The 23,073-nt window shown below is 38.1% G+C and overlaps 1 protein-coding gene across 2 annotated transcripts; it reads left to right on the top strand.

Annotated features, from left to right (window-relative positions):
- The first annotated feature begins 1,888 nt into the window (after positions 1–1,888).
- DCTD (dCMP deaminase) lies at positions 1,889–21,251 on the top strand. 2 transcript variants are annotated; one of them, XM_060778658.2, is made up of 7 exons: positions 1,889–2,100; positions 9,147–9,258; positions 9,969–10,104; positions 11,628–11,744; positions 17,272–17,368; positions 20,019–20,093; positions 20,432–21,251. In XM_060778658.2, the coding sequence occupies exons 1-7, from the start codon at positions 2,060–2,062 to the stop codon at positions 20,460–20,462; spliced, it is 609 nt and encodes a 202-aa protein (XP_060634641.2). In that variant the 5' UTR covers positions 1,889–2,059; the 3' UTR covers positions 20,463–21,251. The 2 variants fall into 2 exon arrangements, with proteins under 2 accessions (XP_060634641.2, XP_060634642.2); XM_060778659.2 differs by lacking the exon at positions 20,019–20,093.
- The last annotated feature ends 1,822 nt before the right edge of the window (positions 21,252–23,073 follow it).

Below are 23,073 nucleotides of genomic sequence, written 5' to 3'. Positions count from 1 at the left end.
CTCACAAGTGGGGTTTATATGTCTGTGGAATGTCCAGGGTGGGAGAAAGAACTCTTGTCTGTTTGAGGCAAGTGTGAATGTTGCAATTGGCCAGCTTGATTAGCATCAAATAGCCTTGCAGCTTCAAAGCCTGGCTACTTCCTGCCTGGGGGAATCCTTTGTTGGAAGGTGATTGGCTGGCCATGATTGTTTCCCAGGGAGGAAGCTGCCAAGCCTTGAAACTCCAAGGCTATTAAATGCTAATCATGGTGATCAATTGAAGCATTCACACTGACCTCAAACAGACAAGAGTTCTTTTCCCACTCTGGACATTTGCAGGATTTCCCAGAGGCAGCGCTGATGGAATCATTCCAGGAGCTGCATGTGACATCTGCAGATAGTCCACGTTTCACAGGCATAGAGCAGGGTTGGGAGGACAATAGCTTTATAAACAAGCACCTTGGTATCCCTACGGATGTCCTGGTCCTCAAACACTCTCTGCTTCATTTGGAAAAATGCTGCACTCACAGAGCTCAGGTGGTGTTGTATTTCAGTGTCAGTGTTGACTTTGGTGGAGAGTTGGCTGCCAAGTTAGTGGAAATGGTCAAGATTTTTCTAATGTTACACCATTAAGCTGTATTTCTGGCATTGGAGAGGGGTTGGCTGGTGTCTGCTGGAAGAGCACTTTGGCTTTTTCAGTATTTAATGACAGGTCGAGCTTCTCATATGCTTCTGAGAAGGTGTTTAGAGTGGCTTGTAGGTCTTCCTCTGAATGCACACAGATGACATTGTCATCAGCATACTGGAGTTCTATAACAGATGTTGTTGTAACCTTGGTTTTGGCTTTCAGTCTGCTGAGGTTAAATAGCTTGCCATCTTTCCGATAGATAATTTCCACTTCAATGGGAAGCTTCCCATTAAGAAGATGAAGTCATCACTATGATACTTCATTTTTGAATACCTCTATCTGTCTGTCTGTGTGTGTAAAAATAGATGGATAGTGTTATCTTGGAGATGGGACCTATGTCTAAACACAAAATGCATTTATGGGCCCTTCCACACAGCCATTTAACCCAGCTCAAGGCAGATAATCCAAAGTATCTGCTTTGAACTGGGTTATCTAGGTCCACACTGCCATATAACTGAGTTCAATGTGGATTTTATACAGCTGTGTGGAAGGGGCCCCAGAAGATCAAGGCAGATACCCCACATTATCTGCTTTGAACTGAGTTATCTAGGTCCACACTGCCATATAACCCAGTTCAATGCAGATTTTATAAAGCTGTGTGGAAGGGGCCCCAGAAGATCAAGGCAGATAATCCAAAGTATCTGCTTTGAACTGGGTTATCTGAGTCCCCACTGCCATATAACCCAGTTCAGTGCAGATTTTATACAGCTGTGTGGAAGGGGCCTCAGAAGATCAAGGCAGATAACCCACGTTGTCTGCTTTGGACTGGGTTATCTGAGTCCACACTGCCATATAATCCAGTTCAATGCTGATTTTATACAGCTGTGTGGAAGGGGCCCCAGAAGATCAAGGCAGATAACCCAAATTGTCTGCCTTGAACTGGGTTATCTGAGTCCACACTGCCATATAACCCAGTTCAATGTGGTTTTCATATAGCTGCCTGGAAGGGGCCTCAGTTTCATAAACACTTTATCCCACATGGCCTGAAGGTCACTTTATATAATATTTTTGATAATTTTGTGCATAAAAGTGCCAATTTGGGAAGTCAGGTGCAGTGGCATAACATTTTCTCAGTGTGTGAAGACAGGGGCTTCAATGCAATTCCCCTCAGCGATTGCGAACTCCAACTCCCAGCATGCCTCGCTGCAAAAGCTTTGCAGTGTCTATAGGACCCCGGCGCAATGCATCCTGGGGGGTGTAGTTCAAAGAGCGGGGAAAAAGTTTGGCGGCGTTCTAACCGCGCTGGAGTGGCTCGCGAGGGAAGGCGGAAAGGATGCTTGAGGGTTTTCCCGCTGGTTGAAGGCCAGCCCCGCCTCCATTTCCTCCTCCTCTTCTTGGAGTTCCGGCAACTTTGGCGCCAAATTGGAAACCCTCGCCTCAGACTGCAAGGAAATGAGTGGCGGTGGCTCCTCAGAGGACAGCAATCCCAATGGGTAAGGGGCATTATGGGGTCCCACCTAAACAGAGCTACTTCGGCCCTCCAGGTGCTTAAGCGGCTGAGGGGGGAAAGGAAAGGGCCTGAGGCTGTTAGGAATGGTGGGAGTTGAAGTCCAAAACACCTGGAGGGCCCAAGTTTGCCCAGCCCAGGCCTGGTGTAGATTCACCCATTCACCTTAGAAATCTTGTCTGTCCAAGTTCACAGACGAACAAAAGAAGAAAACCAGACCATGCGATCAGAAAAAGAGGCATGTCCCTGGGAAGTATCCTTCTTACAAGAAAGATTATAGGAGAGAATAGAGTGACAGGCAAACAAAGAGGCCAATGTGGGAAGGACGTTTCCCTGCCAACAAACCCATCTGCCTATCTAAGTCCTTGATGAGGACTACAAACTTGCGACGACATGTGATTGAGTTTTACCATTTTCTAGGTCCTCCCTCATGACTGTGTTCCTGGGCCAGAATTCCTTCATTTATATAAAAAGGTAAAGGTAGTCCTCTGACATTAAGTCCAGTCATGTCTGACTCTGGGGTGTGCTCATCTCCATTTCAAAGCCAAAGAGCCAGCGTTGTCCGTAGACACCTCCAAGGTCATGACTGCATGGAGCGCCGTTACCTTCCCGCCGGAGCGGTGCCTATTGATCTACTCACATTTGCATGTTTTCGAACTGCTAGGTTGGCATTTATATAGGGTTCACTATTAGTCCTTTCTGACTGAGAGTATATCTTTACAAGATAAAGAAGAATGCTGATAATAAATGGGGTTACCCACCTCTCTGCAAGGCAGGGTACAGTACAGTTAAAATATATAGATTGAAAACAGGACCATTCAAACATATATATGTGTGTCTGTGTGTATGGCTGAAACACCTTAAAATAAACCATATTGATAAAGCGTAAGTTTAAATTCATAAGGTTCAGATTATGCCATATTAATTGTCAAAGCTCCATACTGTGGAATCCCAAGAGTGGAAGTTATATAAGGTACATTTCGACCCCCTTATCTGCTCAAGTCCAGAGGTTTCTACACATTTCACAGGCACGACTGGCGGGGACGAGGGACAGGGCCTTCTCTGGTGGCCCCTCGGCTGTGGAACGCCCTTCCCGTGGACATTAGATCAGCTCCTACGTTAATGGTGTTTCGAAGAAAACTAAAAACCTGGCTGTTTGAACAGGCATTCGGATAAACAGTGCAATGAATACGATGAATATAGGAACGGAATTATAGACGACGAATTGGATCACGATTCTAGTTACGAGACGTTAATGTGTTGTTATTGATGTGGCATTACTTTGTATATTATGCTCTTAATGGTTTTTAAATTGTATATTGTTATGATTGTCTTTTTGCTCTTATTGTGAACCGCGTTGAGTCGCCTACGGGCTGAGAAACTGCGGTATACAAGCAAAGTAAATAAATAAATAAATAAATAAATATGTGAAACACAAGAAGGTGTTTCCAATCTCTCATGTTCACAAGAAGCCTGGAAACATCTTATCCAAAAGATGAGGACTTTGTGAAAACTGATATATTTCATTATGTGAATTGTGCTAATTGGAGTGTGTCTGGGTGTCTTCTAGTCATGCTAAAACAGGCATGGGCAAACTTTGGCCCTCCAGGTGTTTTGGACTTCAACTCCCAGAAATCCCAGCCAGGTTAGGAATTGTGGGAGTTGAAGTCCAAAATACATGGAGGGCCAAAGTTCACCCATGCCTGCTCTGAAATATAGCCTATAGCTCAGGAATTACTTGGAGGTCCCAACCAAGTACTAGCCAGCTCTGACCTTGGTTAGCTTTCAAGATGAAATGGGATCAGGTGCCTTCTGGGTATTTTGGACTCACTGAAGAAGGCGTTTCCAATCTCTCTCTGTTTTTGGGATATTTTTCTGCACTCACCTCATGTGTCTCCTTTCAGTGTTTGTAATATATATATATAAATTTCTGAGGCTTTATTGATAAAACAGTACAAGCTGCTCAGAAAAATCAGCCCCGTTAGTGAATTTCACCTTTGGTATGAAGCTACAAGAATAAGAAAAAGAGTATCATTTGGAAACTTTATTGCAAATGGTATCAGCCAGGTTGAGTAGTGTTTATATGGTGGATGATCTTTTTGAACCTATTGCTTCCCCCCCCCCCCCCCCCCGGCTTTTCCTAATGTGGAGTAAGAAAGGTTAACTGATTTTACCCCATTTTGGGGGCCAGAAGTCCCTCTATGTTGTCTGGATGCCTAGGAACCCACTCGTATGTCACCATGTAGACAGGCCCTTTGGGATTTGCAGCAAGCTAAAAACACCTTGGGGGGCCATGACTCTCCCCCACCTAATGTATCCACATCACAAGGAAGATAACTTTCTTTTGAAGATTTAGTAATATACAGAGAGTATTGGATGAGGAAGCAGTGAAAAGCATCAAGAAGCAACATTAAATGGTGCAATATAAATTGCCACCAATCAGCATTTATTCTAGGGTTTGCAAAATGTCGCCCTTCAGATGTTGCTGGATTGAAGCTTTCATCCATCAGCCAGTGTATCCATTAGTGAGGGATGATAGGAATTGTAATCGAGAGCACCATCCTTCCACTATTACCGCTTTACAAGACTGGAGGCTCTGTACTTTACATTAAAGCTGCAGATTTCAAGGGCTGCTAATACCAGGGATCATTTCAAAATACATCATTTAGATATTCTCCCAAATAGGTTTTTAAGCTTGCTTTCCTATGGCGTTTTTCCAAACACAGGCACAGACATAATAAAGAATACAAAAATAATTAAATGCACAGCAGTGTTGTGAATGCAGCTCTCTTTGTATATCAGAGGGGGGGAAAGCTCCATGCTGATGGTATTCAAGAGGGACTGATTATAGCCAAAAGTCTAAAAATCTATAAAACTAAATAATATTATCTTCTATAAAGATTTTGATTACAGTCAATATTCTGAGTAGGGGGTAGTATGCAATTTGAAACACACACACACACATACACACACCTATTTAGATAAAAAAGCTATTCTATGGAAGCATCTTGCATTGATTGTGAAGTGGAAAAGGAAGCAAATCTGAAATAAAGGAAACACTTGATGTCCTTGAATATGAAACAAGGAAGGTTAATGTCCAAAGAAATTTAGCCAAGATGATTGATGTGGTTTTTGATAGGGGGCAAGTGCTGGTACAGCTGTACCAGGAGCTCCTATTTTGTTTGCTTTTACATTTAATGTTTATTGCAGTCCTAAGTTTCAGGGACCCTGTAGATAGGTGGCTTCTTTTGGCTGCAATCATAGGGCAAGCCACCTGTCAATAATAGTTAGGTTCCCTGGTCCCGCCCCTTTTTGAGTTTTGGAGGGAACAGGAGCCATTTTGAGTTAGTCCACACAGAGAAGTCTTTGTTACAGGACTTAAACCAGGACCTCCTGTAAAAGGCTTCATCATTTACAGCTTGGCCTGGGAGAAATAGCCCCATAGCTTGGCCAGGGATATACAGTCTCAGCACAGCCTTTGCTGAGGACTTTACAGTTTGTTGAGGAACTTGCAGCCTCACAGCTCTTGCTAGGGATCCAGTCCCACAGCGCTTCAGCCAGCCATCACTGGGAAGTGAACATCTTCCTCCTCCTGGAAGTTCTGCAAAGGACTCTGTTTTGGTAAGGGCCCTTCGCGGCAACCATGAGGCATTTTGGACCGGGTGTAGGGGCCCCACGCCAACAGAAGAGAAGACAGATTGCCCAGGGAGAGGTCGGGGATTTTCCCATCAGTGAAGGAACAGTTGCTTGCCCTTGGGGGCAAGATCGAGAAAGCTAATAGTTTGTTAAGAAAACCTTGAAGTCAATAGTTGAAGCCTTGTTATTTGTTCAGTAATAAAGATTTTGTTGCGTCTTTAAAGACTTTGAAGCCCATCTTTTCTGGAAAATCCCAAAAAACCTCTCTCTCAGACAACCCCGGCGTCCTGTTGGGCTCACAGAAATTAAGTCCTGTTTATAGTTTTTTATAGGAGCCCAGCACGCGACAGCACAGGGCATGTTGCTAAAACTTTAATATATCTCAATTCCTGAGCTGAACAGTATAACAAAATACTAGTGAGAGTCAGTTATTAATATTAAGCCTGTTTATGAGTGTAAAATGAGCACATTGCAAGTACAGTTTATTGCCTACTCTGGACAGTTACAGAATAAGATTCATAAGGTGTATTAAGGCAGTCTTTATATAGAACAGTTCTTCATAATTGGAGCAAGGAAGCTTTTCTAGACCAGATAGAGGCTCCACCTACACTGAGTATTTAATACAGTTTAAGCTAGCTTAAAACTGACAGCTAGACAATAAACTCCCACAAAAACTGAAGAAAGAAAGCTCTTAATGCATGAGTGCTCTGTGGTTTATGGAATCACCACCTGGGCTGCAACATGGTTCCAGGATATCCTGTATAATCATCTGCACAATGAAACTAACTTTCTTCAGTGCCAGTTTGAAACTGACTTAAGTGGCCAGTGTAGATGTGTCCTGTTAAAGAGAGGATTGGGTTTTTACTTTGGCAGATAGTCCAGAAGGTTGGTGCTGATCATTGTAAATAAGAATATATTTAGAATACATTACACTACTAAATTATAATAGTGTGACTCCCAGTAAGAAATTGCTAAGATTCTCTTATCTAAGGTAGTCAACCAACCTTGCTCCTCCTTTTACCCAACTTTGGGAGAAGGAGTTGACCGGGATAGTATATGTCTATCATGGCTTTGTTGGGCCTTGCAGGGCCTGAGCATTTGTTATCCAGCTTTGCTGTCTTGCTCAGCCCTGGGCTTACTCATGAGGATACCTGCAACCACACCCTCATTCGACCTTAGCACTCCTGCACTTTAAGATATGTGTTTTAAAATTGTGGCACCTGTACCCTAATCCTGTAGCCTTCTACACTTACCCCAGGGTAATAACGCATAATACCACTTTTATTAGCAGGCTTATGTTTGGCCTGTGAGGGGAGGGTGATTGGGAAACTATGCTTTAATCTGTTTTATTGCATTTATATGTTTTAATTGTTAAATTTATATGTTTTAATTGTTAAATTTGAAATGTTATATTTATTATTTGTATGTATAATGCGGCATTGAATTTTGCCATAATCTGTAAGCTGCTCTGCATGCCTTTCGGAGTGAGGAGACCGGGGCGTAAAAATAAATAAATAAATAAATAAATAAATAAATAAATGGCCTCCCTGCCCTTCATCCAGGTATCCTCCTACTTTCCACTACCTGGTGTCTCCACATGTGCCCCAGTCGTGAGAGAGAGATAGGGAGATGGGCAGGCAGAGCAAGAGGCCAGGAAGGCAAAGTAGTCTTCCTGGTGATAGGCAGATAAAGGAGAGAGGAGGCTCTGCTATCCATGTGCCCATAGTGGCTTCCCTGCTCATCAATCTAGCCAAGTGGTTCCCAAAACCCACACAGCAGTAGGCTTTGGAGGAAGTTGACAGCAGCCACTGTAATCACTGGTTCTTCTCCCTCCAGAAACCTGAGGCTTTTTTGTGAATGCGCACATGGTGGCCTCAGGCTTCAGGGAGGAAGGCATAATCTTCAAAGTGGTGGTAGCAAATCCGTAAATAATCAAATTTCTGGATGCTGAATCTGAAAATGTGAGAGGCCAATAGTATAGTATTTTTGTACCGGTATATTACACCCCCCAACACTGAAACAAACGGTTAGCGGGTGTTTAGTCTTGAAGGCTTGTGGTTAATGCCCCATTATAAAAACATGGACTTTTTTTTAGCCTGGATAAAAATAAAACTGCTTCTGGGTTTATTTTGTACATTTGAAAAAGTAAAACAGAATTCATGTCTCTATGGGGTTGTTTCTACTGGAATTATTTTAAAGTAGTCCTTTTTAATTTTTATTTTAATGCAGGATATTGGCTTTCCAAAGGGAAATACATGAGAAATATTTTTGAAAATGCTGACAAGAGAGAGGTGTCTTAATATATGTAAAACCTTACACATTGTTTTGTTTTTGATAGTATGTTTGAGTAGTATCAGATGAGTCTGAAACAGGTGTGTTTTTTCAGACTGTTGAGGGCAGGTTGGAAGAAAAAAAATGTCTGACTATGTGTATGTTTGTAGGAATAGGGTTTACAGCCCTCTACCCCCGGTTTTTATGTGTGGATGAAATGAAACACAAAACCTCTCAAAACATCAACTTGTGGCTCTTTTAGATGTTTTGCCTTTAGAGACTTTAAAGAATTAAGCTAGAGAGTGCATATAAGTTGATCCCTTTCAAATCATATGTTTATTTGTGTCAGGGATTTATCTGAAATGTTTTTGTTTTGGTTCATTCTTTTATCTACCTATTTGTGTTTGCTGAAGAGCAGAAATTTTTAAAAATTGATTATTATGAACTGTAGGCTGTTGTACAAAGAGATTCAAAGATGTAGCACTTGACTTTTGACATGAGAATGAATACCAGGAACACTACCTATGAGTGGTGTAATTGAAAACCATTTTAGTATATAGTAACACCACAAGAAATGTTCAGCAAATGATGTTTCATATTCTATTTTCATTTTTAGCTTTAACAAATGAAACTGCACCAGATGTTTGCAATCGGAATAGCTAGTGAAACATACATCTTTGCTCTAGCAGCTTAATGTTGGTAATACAAGAGCAAAGAAGTTAGCCTTTTCAGTATTTTTCCGAAGAAGGTAATATTGAAGGATAGATAATGGTTACCACACACTACTTAAAGTCTGCAAATTGCAGCTTTAAATAAGACAATTCAGTCTCCTTTGGCCTTTTTTGGTTTGAAAAATAGTGCTCCTTGTAAGGCACTGGGCAGATGTGAAACACTGATATTCTTCAACATTAAATTTGTGATTTGAATCTGTAACCTTCAGGGTCAAATGATGCTCTTTTAGTTGTACTAATTAAACTCTGGTGCCACTCTGGCATTCTACATCATAGTAATTGACTATTTCCAGAGACTCAAATACTGGGGTTAAAGTACACTTAATAAAGCATTAAAAATAAAACAGTTCATGCAAATCACAACCATTACTGTCATTTTGTTTGATTTCTGTAGGTATAGCTGTGAGATGACCTGTAAAAAACGTGATGATTATTTGGAATGGCCTGAATATTTTATGGCTGTAGCTTTCCTCTCAGCTCAAAGAAGCAAGGATCCACACTCTCAGGTAAGAAGATGGCATGCATATTTTCTATTGTTGGGAAAATTTCAGAACTGGGAAAGATCTCTCCTCAATTATCACTAGCCTCAGGTGGAAGAACCCCAGGAGAATCATCTTTTCAAAAGATAATGTCTGAAATATCCATTTGATCTTTAAAGACAAATGTTAACAATTTGAATTGGTTTCAGATACATGCTAGCAGACACCAGACATCAGAAATGTTTAAATATTGCTATAATTTTGGGTGGCTTGTGAAGTGAACAGGGAAAGAACTTCTTCCCACTATATTGCTGTGAGATTCACTTTGTCTGTGGGAGGCCACTATTTGAAGTGTGTATTTAATTTCCAATCCTAGTTAATAGCATTGGTTTGAATTAACTTCACATTCCAGACAAATGTCAAAGGCAACATAGAGCACATTGCAGTAATCTAGTTGCCAAAACATAGATAACCATGGATAGACTACTTTATTTCAGAGGGATTCCAGCAGGACTCCCAACTTTAATGGGTGAAAGGCTTTCTGTGTGATTAATCCCTTGGGCTTCTAGCGACAGAGCCAGACAAGTAAATACCTTCCAGGCTATTAATCTTTTCTTTTAGGTGGAACCCAGCCCCAACCAGAATGGAAGTAGCACCACTTCCCTGTATAGCACAAATAAATGGATTACTCAATTAGTTGTTTCATAACAGTAAACAAAGTATTGGTTCTGTTTTAGGTTGGTGCTTGCATTGTGAATTCAGAAAACAAGATTGTTGGGATTGGTTACAATGGCATGCCTAACGGATGCAGCGATGACTCGCTCCCTTGGACAAGAACAGCCGAGAGTAAACTTGACACTAAATATCCCTATGGTAAAGAATACAGTCTCTTAAATTAGACTTCTTGTTTTATGCTTTTAAAAATTGTCCATTCTTGTAGAAGAGCTTGCTTAACTAGTCTTGATTACAAAATGTTTTCATTTCCCAAGTCTGGAAAATACAAACACCTTTAATTTTTATGTAAGAGCTGCCATTGAGCAAGTTTGTTTTCAGACTTTACAAGAAGTATTCAGTGTTTAAATACATGTCAAGACCTGTTGCATAAATAAAAGTATGCAAAACAAAATTTGAGTAAGTATAACTATTTAAGGTTTGTTGGCATATGCAAATGGTATTTAAAAATGGAAGCTGTTTTATATGTGTTTTCTTGTCATGTATTTATTCCCAGTGCATGCTTTATAACAGTATTACTGCTGTTGTTTATTAGATAAATCATTCATAAAATCTAATACCTTTCGTGCAATATTTTAGTTCTTAAATTTTTAATTAACATATAGCCAGGTTTCAAATAACCATACAACTAGCTCTCTGCATCTAAGCACTTCAATGCCAAGCTTCCATATAGCAAACCATATTTAACATTAAACAGACTCCCAAAACTGTTACTATATAACAGTGAAATTAGCTGCTTCTCTCTCACTCTCTCTCTTGTTCTCTTTCACTTTCTCTAATTTAACACAGAAACCATTTTTGTATCTTTGGTTACTTGTGTCTTTTGCATCTTGGTCAGATGCTGGAACATACAGTCTGTTTGCCTCTGAAACATACTTGTAAAAAACAGATAAATCAGTACTAATCTGTTTAACAAAAAGCTAGCTTTTCATCCTTTTAAGCAAGACCACTCTTCTTTCACAAGATGCAAGTTTTGCTTTCCAGGACTAAATAAAACTTTTCATGTTGAAATAGTTCCGAGCTATCAAAAGTATGTCCTAATAGACTTATCAAAAGACTTTCAAACTAAGTGCTAGTATATAATGGCAGTGAAAAATGATTCTCTAAATTGAATTCTTTATTCTACTAGCTTTTCCCTCTAGCTTACTTATCAGTTCTTTTTCTTGGAAGCAAACAGGACTTGTTCTTCCTTCATAACTTCTTCCTCTCTGAAGACCACAAAGTGCACTTGCATAATCAAACACACATTCCTATTCATGCATGTAAACACATAAATGAACTCTTTTATATTGGCAATTAGATGCTCTCTGAGAGCACTGGTGCTGTGAGATATTGCCACATTTAGGGTAGCTGAAACTACTTGGCCTTGAGCCTATGGCTTTGTTTTGTACTGTAGGTGTTCACAAACGGCTTTGTTAATGTGCTTCACAATTTCATTACTCACTGCAAGCCTGGCCAGATCACTTGACCTTCATTGATCTTGGTATTCCTGGATTATTTCCCCTCCTCTAAATTTCTCTCTTGTGTGACAAATTGTGCTGGCTGTTTGCCTCTGGAAGGACACAGGCATTTGCAGCTTACCACTTTGTTAGGTTTCAGATTGATGACTCATTTTAATGAACGCACATATGAGTATTTGCTGTGTTCTTTTTATCTTTAATCAGTATGTCATGCTGAACTGAATGCCATAATGAACAAGAACTCAGCTGATGTGAAAGGCTGCAGCATGTATGTTGCCTTGTTTCCTTGTAATGAATGTGCAAAGCTCATCATCCAGGCAGGTAAGGAAATGTGCCAGCTGGAATTGTCAGTAATACTGCACTGCTTATTTGTGGGTATCTCATCACAGATGTATTTGGTTTTCAAATGGTGGCTGTTTAGATCTAAATTAATTGCACCATCAACCTTTAAGACACTCCTTGTGTTTTCTGTACTTGAGTAGTGCCAGGTTTTCCAGTCCTAATTGCATTCTCTGTGATTCTTAGCTTGTTTTAATTTAAGTTTGCAACTTCTTAGACCAAGAGCTGCCAAGGAACTGTGCAAGCATTGCATATAATTACTGTCAATTTACAGTGTTCTGACACATTGTGAAGGGAATACAGGGGTGGGGTGGGGGAGAGTAAACTTTATGTGTCATAGGTTCTCTTGGGATTATACATGTAACATTTTAATTTGAACATCAGACATAGCAGGCACTTGAAGATTTTATCTCTTTTGTCATCAATGTCATAAGGGTTCTAGTCCTTGTGTTATAATTATGTCTATCATTACAATATCTGTAAAACCTTGTCACTGCAGCAGATTTACTGATTGGATGGTAGGGCCTCTTTAGATTATTAGATACTAGTAAAATATCTATCATTATGTGAAGGTTTAGAGAGAAGTATTGTATTTTCCAGAAACCCCTGGGATGTAGAGATGAACAAACCTCTACTGGATCACTGTTGGAGAGGATATGGCCACTTACTGTCAGTATTGATAGACATGCTTTGCCTTCATTACTTTGTGGTCAGATAGTATCCTTCCATTATGGAAAAGATCCATCATTCAATTGTAGAGTTTATGTTTTGTACGCAAAAGATCTCAGGTTCAGCCTCTGGCATCTCTAGGGGAAAAACAATTTGAAACCTTGAAGATCTGCTTCAAGTTAATATCTCTCGTTCTGGCCTTGATGACTCAATGGTCTGATTTAAGTATAAGTCACCTTCCTATGTATTTTCTCTTAGTAGGAGCAAATGGCAACCCTTCCCTTAGTGAAAAGAAAGGAAGGTATCTGGGTTTCTTTTATGTAGACAGTCCTTTTGGCTCCCCCCCCCCCCCCCCCCAATCATACTTCAGGATGGTGAATTTTTGAGAGAATGAAACTTCACTTGGAAATTTGGTTTTTATTCAGATACCTTGCAATTGTTTTGTAATAATAATAATTTTATTTCTTACCTACTTCTCCTCGTGGCACGTTACAGAAGAATTAAAACACATAAACATTGTTAAAATACCACAAATATACATATTAAAATGTATTTCTATAAAAGATATATACTAAACTTATTTCTATAAAATACGTATTAAAATACACAAAGCAGAGATTAAAAAACATCAAGTTCATGCTTAAAAACTGGCTGGGTAGGCCTGTTTTGTTTGGATTCAGTTTCAATTTGTAGCCCATAATGTCATCTGACACAAATGGAATATCTTTATTTAGGGTAAAATGCCTTGTAGAAATAATCACATACAGCTCCTTTTTCCACACTTTGTTGTGTTACAACCTGCAACTTATACTATATGTATCAAATCAAATAGGTACAGGGTTTGCAAAATTGCATTTAATAGCAAAATAATGCATATCCTCAACACGTTTTTTTTTCAATTCATATAAAATTTGTTCAAGTGGATTTTGTACTTTTTGGAAACAAGCTCCACAATTGTTACTGTCACCACTTACACTAACCACTCCAAAGTTGCCAGATATTTTAACTGTGACGCAAACATCAACAAGCTGGAACTTGTTGGTTGGCGGAAATAATAATAATAATTATCATGTGCTTTACAACAAAGGGCAAAACATAAAAATAACTAAACAGAAACAAAAGAGATTACCTAACAAATTAATACAGCCATCCCTCATCATTTAAAATGTTATCTCTGGGAATCTCGAGGTCCTCCAATGACACAGTCCAGCTAGAGGACCTAGAAAATTCTAGAGAGAACATTTTAAATATCCTTTCATTGTGATTCTGTGTTCCCCTTCCAGTGAAAATAGGCCATAGAGTTGTGATTGAAGACCTAGATATTCCTAAATAATACCTTCAATAAATGAGGGTGTTTTCTCAGACTAAAAAAAAATTAGAACACTCTAAGAATCTAGGTCCTTCAATATGATTTTATTGTCAGCTTCCAGCGAATGCTGATCATAGATTTATGCTGGACAACCTAGACATTCCTAAAAAGATATTTTCTCGGGTAAAGAAAATAAATGTATTGTGATTTTTCGCCTTAATGGAGGTTCTGTGCTCCTAACTCCAGCAAATATGGAGGGCTGATTGCATATGTAAAACTGTCAACATCCCATCAGCTCCTCAGCAACCCCAGGCATGACACAGTAGCTTATTTCAGTAAATCAAAGAGAAAGGACTTTAACCCATTATGGAAATCAATTGCTGCAGTTTGAGAACAAATCTGTCTGAACTCAAAAAGTTTCTTCCAATAAACATGCAGTCTATATTTTCAAGATACAGTCAACTTAATCCTATGCATCACTTCTTTTCTACCTTTGGAATATGATGAAAAGAAATGACAAGTAAAATGACATTGGAGATGGATAAATATTTGATAAATTTTGTTCTGCAAATGGGGGTATAAAAATTACACTGCAAGAAAGGATAGTCTGACCCACAATACCACAGAGCAGAGGTGTGTATAAGGACCTATACAAGACATTATTTGCGAACCTGGTATTACCTAGATATTTTGGATTTTATCTTCCATTAAGCTCTTGCCAGTATAGGAATGTACATTTGGAGCTGTAATCTAAAAATATCAAGGACCCCAAGACTTCACCAGAATAAGAAGATGCCTCAAGGTGAAGTAGAGGGAACTTGTGTTATTCCAAATTTTGTTGTACTGGTGTTGATGAGAATTGGGAGACCAGCATCTGAAATTTCTTAGGTTTTCCACTCCTGATTTACAAGCAGAGTGCTCTCAAGCAGTGCTTATTAAAGCAGGGAACAGGAAAACAGTACAGTACTGGGCTTTATGGAAGACATCTTGCTCCACTCTCCTCTATTGTACAGGCTGCATGTTGCTTTGAGCTCATTGTAGGAAAGGAATATAAAGCAGATGTAAATATAAATGAATACATGTAAAATAATTTCTAAATTCCAGTTAAATCAATTCATTTCCAAATTATAACTCAAGAAAACATGGAAATGAATTGTATAAATGAGGTTATTCAAATGAAAATACAGCATTTCATTCACGGTTTAGGGTGGCTTCTGAAATTATTAGATTTAAAGGCTGAGCAGCATTGACATGCTAGATGTGGGACAAATAGGATGCACTTAATTCTCATTACCTGAATGAACATTTATACCTATTAATGGTGTCAAAAAAGACATTCTTTAACTCACAACTTGACAGCATTAGTTAACACATGGTAAAGGGCAATGGCAAAATAAAAATGGCAATATAGTCTAAATGTAAAATAAGAACCAGCAAAGTAAAATACAGTACATTGTATAGTGTTCATAAACGTAAGTAGCATCTAATAATAATAGCTGCCTTAGTAATAAAGGTTAATTTTGTAACACATGTACGTTTTATGAGAAATGAAACCTTAGCACTTTTATATCTTTGTACTTCATAAAGACTAATAAGATTCAGTCTAATAGTGGGATACAATTTCCAAAATGTTCCCAGTCAATTGTGTATAATAAATTAATGCGCTATAATGTGAACCTTTTTTTTATTAAAGTTGTGAAATAGGTAAGCCCCTAAATCTATCACTAGTCTCCTTTACACATATCACACAGGTCTACTGCCAGTTATCACTCTTACAGTTTCCTCTGTGACTTGTTTGCATGTTCAGGATGTGATCTTAATATGACATGTTGATAGAGTGAGAGATGAGTAGGATTGAGCTTGGCATAACAGCTAGTGTTTGCAGTAAGTGGCATGTGGTGGGATAGAAAAAGCGTGGAGGCGGAAGTGAAAAATGCAAGAGAGATGAATGCTGAGAAATTGCCCAGAAACTGCTATAAGTGATTGTATGGGTAACTCTATTGTTTTGAACAGTCATGTTTTATTCACAGTATATATGAGTTTACTGAAAAAAGAAAGTCTCCTGTTTTATTGTAAAGAACTATGTATACTGATGGGAAGTAATTTCACATTCCATAAACAGAAATGTTGACAATGTAGAATATAATTGGGTAGCAACAATTTTACAGCTGCAGTTCGTCACTGAATATATTGCTTTCCATTGAATGAGAACTGTGTCAACGTCTTGCTCGACTACAACTCACGTCAACTCTTATCATTGAAAGTACTATCTAGAGTTGAGAATATTTATAGTCCAATATTTGGAGAAATACGCATTTCACAAATTTGATGTACAATTTTCTGTATCTATCCTACCCTGGCTCTTTCAGATTCATAGCAGCTAAGCCTGACTTGTGCAGTGTTTATATTCTGCCACTTTTTTTTCAAAAAACAATCCTATGAACCTGAGGATATATTAGTCTTATCTCTTAGTACTTCAAGTGTGTTTTAATTATAGCAACATTCATACTGAAGAATATCTGTGGTCTAGATTTCTCATAGTGGCTCAAGCTGTTGCTGTCACATTGGATGGTTATTGTCATTTGTCTCTAGTAGGAATTATCAATATGTCTTAATTCTAATGCTGGTTTGTTTTAAAGAATGGTAGGTTATATAGGAACTACACTGTAAAAATACACATTTCAATAGAGTAAAACAGCACTCTCAGAGATCAACAATTTTCCTCTCTAAAACTACCTCTCGGGGTGTGTAGGATGTTATTACAATATTTTAAAGCCCTCCGGCCCATGAATATTTGATTTTTTTTATTATTTTTTTGCAAAAAGGGATTTCCTCATCCCTTCTACAGAATGTGTTTTGGACCCCAGAGGAATAGAGGTCCCAGAGAAAACTTGTATCAGAAACAAGTGTTGTTAAAGAATGTTGTCTCAGATGCCTGAAATAGCACAGAAATGCCCCAAAATGGTGAAAGTGTCCACACACCTCCTATATTTATTTGTTTGTCTGTATTTCTTGGCTGTGGATGTTGTGGGAGGTATAGCCCTAAAATATCTACAAGGGGACCAGTTCAGCCCCCTATCCTTCCACACTTAGTTTCTCCTGGGATAAAGCAATTCTGAATGTTGAAACAATTCAGTATATATGCATTATTATTTTTGTGCAAGCATTTCAATCTCTTTCTAAAACCTGGCAGCATTCTCCGGATGTGTAGACAATTGTATTGGCAGTTTTATACCCAGTTGATAGGTTGTTTAACTTGATAGTTAAAAACATGTGACATACAGAGTTTTTTTCTACTTCCTGTGGCACATCTATATGAAAAGGCTCTTTACCCTCTCTATCTTGAATACTAGAGGTTTTGAGCATTAGCCTCTGTTTTATCAGTAGCACAATTGGTTTTGTCACTGGAAGCTTAGAATGCACTATTTTCTTTGAAAATATCACTAAATAGATCATAATCTAAACTAATCTGTTCTAGAAGCTATCTAACCTGTTTGTTTTGAGTTGTGATGTCTTCTTGCTGTCTTCTAGGTATCAAAGAAGTTATCTTTATGTCTGACAAATATCATGATACTCCAGAGATGACAGCTTCACGCCGCTTGTTTGATTTAGCTAGAATTACATACAGGTGAGGCTTTGCCGAAGGGTGTGGTAATACTTCTCCCTTCCATCTTCCTTTCATGTGGGATCAGTGGGTACTTTCTTTGAGCAAGAGGTCTTCTTTTGTGTGGCCCTGAATAGAAGTAGGCGAAGTAGGACATTAAATACTCAAAAAAAGGTGAAGCAAAATCAAGGGAAGGGACTGTTTCTTACAAACTCCTTTCTGTAGCCCATTCTACTTTTTTGTGACTCTGATGTTCCATTTCATGCAAAAAAATTGAACTGGCATGGTAGCCAGTATGTCTTACCTGATTATCAAGGAATCCGAACATATGTGGTAGCAACCACTCCATACCATCTTTTTACATGCATGAAGAATGGAAAGATGGCTGTCAAATACAGTTGGATTTATTGCAGGTTATATTAGATATGTCTGTTGACCCAACTGATGGGAGGTTCATAAATCTTTATAAACCAATACTGAGGAACTGCTACTTTCATGAAAACGATAAAATGTTTTTTACAATATTATGTAGAAATAATAGCTAACAGATTTGGACCCCCCCTTTATGATATTTGCAAACCAATCACCTGTCACAGATACTCTTTACTTCACAAACACCTTTACTGTAAGAATAGTAAAAAAAAAATTGCTGTCTGAGAATCATGTCAATTTACTGTGCCAGTGAAGGATAATTGAAAGCAGTGGTTCTCAAGTTTTGAGTCTCCAAATGTTTGGGACTTTCTGACCATTGGCCAGACTAGTTAGGACTTATAGGATCCAGATATTGCAGTTGAAAACATTTGGAGGACCAGCAATTGAGAGCCACTAGTTTAAAGAATATGGCTGTGGAGATGTTACATAGACTCATAGTTGGAAGGGTCTTAGGGGCAGTCCTGTTTAACCCCAAGCTCTGCTCTGGTCCTGAAATGCAGTTGTAACTAGGGCGTTCAGGGCAGGAGGTTATATAGTATCTGTCTAAATACCTGCTGTGGAAAAGTTCCTACAACCTCCTCCTGTTCTACCCTTGCCATCTTTTTTATTAATAGAGGTTTCGTCCTGTATTAGGCCAGAATCTCCCTCCACAGAGTTTGTACTCAACAGTTCTAGTTTTCCCAGGCAGCAAAGAACAAGTGGAAGGGGCACTTAACCACCAGTTGATTGGTTTTATTATCATCCTAACCCTATGCATCCTTGCTCAGAAACAACTCTTACTGAGTTTTGTAGGGTTTGTCCCTGGAAGGAATTAGCAAAACAGCCTCTTAGTACTGGTTTTCTATGGAATTCAGGGGGTTGCCACATGTCGGCAGGCAACTTGAAGGCATGTATATGTTAAGTACCTATATTTTATGTATAAAATTATATCTTTAGAAGCAGTCCTGTACTCACTTAATTTGTCGCAAGCATAATCCCATTCAGTGGGATTTATTGCTGAATAGATGTGCATAGAATTGCACGGTTAATTTCTAATTATGACTTTGAGGTGATTTTAAACAATATTAAATTGAACCTACCTCTTGCAATGTGGCTATACATTTCCAAACCGATATTCAAAGTAGTTTTCCCTAAATGTATGAGAGTTTAAGAGATGCTAAAAGAACTAAACGTGTTAGGTAATTCTTCTGATACCTCTAATGTACTATCTATTCAGTTATTTTTCAGAACGTGAAGATGTTTTTGAAACTTAATTACATTTTATATAGATAACAGCAGTTCTGACTGCTGGGTTAAAATAGACATCATGAACCAGTAAAACAGTACTTGAAGTTCTACTCTGGTGAATCATATGTCCACCGTAAGCACTTGGTGAAGTGGAGGCGTAACTCATTCTGTTGCCACTGAAATCTTTCCTGACTGTTTCCTGTGTTAAAAAACCTCCAGCAATTCCTGCTGTTGGGCTAGATAAAGCTTGTGTGCAATCCCAAATGTATTTATCATTGTGTTGACGGTTTTTGCCTTTTGTATTGATTTGTGAGGATATGGGTATGCTTAATGAATCTCGAGAACTGAATTGTCAAGCTTAATGAGACACTAAATCCACACTATTTGCATAATCCTCTGTTTACTGGTAGATTGTAAAATATATCCACGGTCCCCAAATACCTTTCTTGCTAATTGCTGCAGCAGATGCTCTAATGATGTAAAAAGACGAGCTTTGTTGCCAATATTGATTTTACAGTTCTAAAGTTGTAACTTTTGAAATTATTTCAGCTTCACTAGTTATTTTTTTTCTCAGTTTTGCATAGTGTGGCATGTTGTCCCCTTTGCTCTCATATTGCAGAAGCAAACTTTGGAAGTTTTGTATGAAAAATTGCCATGGAAAAAAAATCAAATGTTGCAGAAGAACTGGTTACATGATAACACCTCCTGCAGCTAAGTTGTTAGAAATCCTTTGACTCCTGGCTAATTTATGAACTCCAATAGCTGAAGAACATACGGACCAAACAACCCCATGTGTCTTTTTGTCTTAGGCTTTCTTGTCCGGGTTTCTCTCAGTATGGTGCACTATAATTGGCTCCTATAGAGATAAAACGCAGAGTGAATCCAAGGATATTTTTCCCTTCTTAAAATTTAGTTGAGAGCCAAAGCAAACAAAATGTTTAACTTCTTCACTAGCTAATATCCATCTCTCTTTCTCTTTCTCTCTCTCTCCCCCCTTCTTCCCCACCCTTTTTAGGAAATTCAAACCAAAGTGCAATAAGATAGTCATTGATTTTGATTCAATTAACAGCAGACCAAGTCAAAAGCTTCTGTGAGTTACATCTAATTAAATCTCTAGAAAATTGTGATTATCCTTTTCTTAGAAGCTGCTAATGCTTTCATCTTGAAGTTAGACATAACTTTTTAATAGCCACTACAGTTTAAGTAGACATCTAAAGACTATATCCGGCCTGAGAATTTTTGTCTTCCTTGCCATACTTTCAAGTGTTGACTTCTGTGATTTGCTAAACCTTTTCTAAATAGAAACAGTAGGTGAGACTTAGACTTGTCTGTGAACAGAACAGTTATTTTGTGGTAATACCTGTTTTAATCCAAACAGAGGTAAAAGCAATCACAACTCATAACCTATGATTTTCTTTCCTCTTTTAGGACAGCTCAGACAACTTCATTAACATTCTAGTATTGTTTAGTAGATCTACATAAAGCCTAGACTGTTTAAGACGTTGCATTTCAAGCAGAAGGGTTAGTCATCTATAGAACAGACAAAATATTGTGTTGTGCGAAATCCAACCTTGTATATTACACCTTGATACTTTACCAGATGTTCATCCCTGTAATTGCTTCTCCTGTTACAGTCTGGTACATGAGCATGTGTTCAATTATATTTGAAAAAAATGTTTTGTATTGAATGTACTGTTATAATAGCTGTAATTCCTTTCCCCCAAGATATCTTCCATTTAGTAGAGGATAAGTAAATAAATCATTAGGCTTTCACCTTTGGGACCCTATTTGAAGCTGATTTTAATTTCTAAGAGGAAACTCATTCATTGGCCTAAATCTGTGCTAGACAATCCAGCATATTACAGTGCTGGAACCAGCCTCTAAGGTAACATAATCACTTCTTTTTCTTTAAGGGAAATTGGGGAGTTTCAGTCTGTGCTGAGGTTGTTCATGCCAAATGTCATAATTAGGGTTTTAGCTTGCTTTTAGTTATTAAAAACTGGACCTGTGCCATACATTTCAGAAACTGTTCAATTTGAATTTGGGGGAAAAGTTAAATATTATTATGTACCTTATTGTGTGTGTTCAGAAAATATTTCTCATCCCAAAGATGTTTGTGTTTATTTTAAATATTGTGGTGCTTTTGTGAGATTTTATTTTCTATGTTGAAATTATTTTGTATATTAGGACATGTAATTTGGCTTCCTACCAGCACTCTGAAGTCTTATTAAAATCCAACTTGGTTGAAGTTGACTCATTATTATTATTATATTACATTGTGTAGTTGGCTCTAAAGGGCTGTCTTTTCTATAATTATATGGAAAGTCTTGTATTTGTAATACAATTACAGAACATATAATGATAAGAAATTCCCTTGCTTTTAAAGGCACATCATGTTATAGTGACTGTCACATATGATCTTTTATATGATCTTTTTATGCTCCATCCCCAAGTAACTTCCCCAGCCACTTTTTCCTGCTATAATCATATCAAAACCTATCATTTTGGTCCCTAAACCTCCTCATGAAGTCGACTTATGTGTATTTGTACTTGTGAAAACCCAATATCGAAGTAGTTTCAGAAAAGCAATCTGTGTGACTTAAAATAAACCATGATGAGATGGTAAAATGCAAATATGCTATCGGTGATCTCTCTATTTAAGCTTCAAATAATGTAATACTGTAAACATCTGAGTTCCACCAGTTTATTGTGCAAGTTGGAGTAAATCAGTATGGAACTTTCATTATCTTAAAAAATAATGTCTATAGATGGTTATCTTGTTAGGGTAAGCTATTCTTGTTTCACTTACTAAGTCAAGATTATCTATCTATACACATAATAAAAGTTAAAAATGTTTGTATAAGCTAGTATGGGAATAAAACATAATGTGATTGTTTCATCCGTCTGCAGTTATGTGCAGTCAAGTCAGTTTTGAATTCATACAATCCTATGAATGAAAAATCTCTAAGAAACGTCTTTATTAACAGCACTGTTCAGGTCTTGCAAACTCAAGGCCACAGCTTCCTTAAATCAAGTAAGTTGACTATACTGTAGTTTTTCTGCTGCCTTTAATCTTCACATTTTATGTGCAAACCCACTTTTGCACCAAATACTTTGGATAATAGCTCTGTTAATAAATAGGAGTTTTTAGAAGCACAATAATGGATTGTCTCTGGCTTTCTGAGAATTACATTGTCTGTTCAGACCCACAGGCAGCGACTACTGCATCAAGTACTAGTAGAAACTTTAATAAAGAATATGGTTAATCAAAACTTGTAGGAATTAAATGTCTAACTGCAGCAGCTTTTCCTTAATGTTGCATATCTGGAAGATATCTGAAATTGTGCTGTCCAGACACAGGTTTAACACTTCCCTGTTCTTGTTAATATGAGTGTGGTTTAAATTGGTTGTCTGTGGACTGAAATATTTCAGACAGATAGAGTCATGCTATAAGGCATTACTTGATAATTGAGGTATAATGACACTAAATCTAAGGGGAGTGTTGCTGGCTGTCATGACTAATAAGTAACATGAAGGGCCAAACTACTGAGCAGAATTGCTGTGTTTAAAGGAGAGACATATGAAGAAATAAGAAATTGAATTGCATTCTGTCACTTCTGGTTTATCTTCAAAAAAGATATAAATGGAGTGGTTGATCATCTGAATCCTTATAGGACTAAGGCAATATATTTGTTGCCATTTTATTCCTCCCCTGTCAAATGTGAATAATCAAAACCAGAAGATTAGACAGATGTTAGCAGGACTTGTATGTCTAAAGAGTAGAGCATGTACAAAACCAGAACTGATTCAAGTGCTTCATGCCTCTTTTGTCAGTGCCTTGTTAATGTCTATTGTGTTTGTTTTTTGTAAGTATCAGGGTCACCCCATAACCAAAAGAAATAATACAGTTGACCCCACATTCATGGGTCTGACATGGAAAAAAATGGGAATTTACTGTAGTTGTGTGTGTTTACATATAACAAAGCAAACAGCACCTCCAGAATAACTTACTCAGCATTCATGAAGAGTAAAACAGAAAAATGGAAAGATGGCCTGCCCTGCCAGCTATC

Source organism: Anolis sagrei, chromosome 5 (assembly GCF_037176765.1).
Source record: "Anolis sagrei isolate rAnoSag1 chromosome 5, rAnoSag1.mat, whole genome shotgun sequence".
NCBI classification, from domain to species: domain Eukaryota; kingdom Metazoa; phylum Chordata; class Lepidosauria; order Squamata; family Dactyloidae; genus Anolis; species Anolis sagrei.
The sequence above is the reverse complement of the archived record's forward strand: the minus strand, read 5'-3'. Positions and strand labels throughout refer to the sequence as shown.

Bases quoted from the DNA above. Each gene is read 5' to 3' on its own strand.
- DCTD (XM_060778658.2), top strand. From the start codon at position 2,060: ATGAGTGGCGGTGGCTCCTCAGAGGACAGCAATCCCAATGG. The intron at 11,745-17,271 runs GTAAGGAAATGT...GCTGTCTTCTAG, and splicing joins AAAGCTCATCATCCAGGCAG to GTATCAAAGAAGTTATCTTT. The intron at 20,094-20,431 runs GTGAGTTACATC...TTCCTCTTTTAG, and splicing joins AGACCAAGTCAAAAGCTTCT to GACAGCTCAGACAACTTCAT.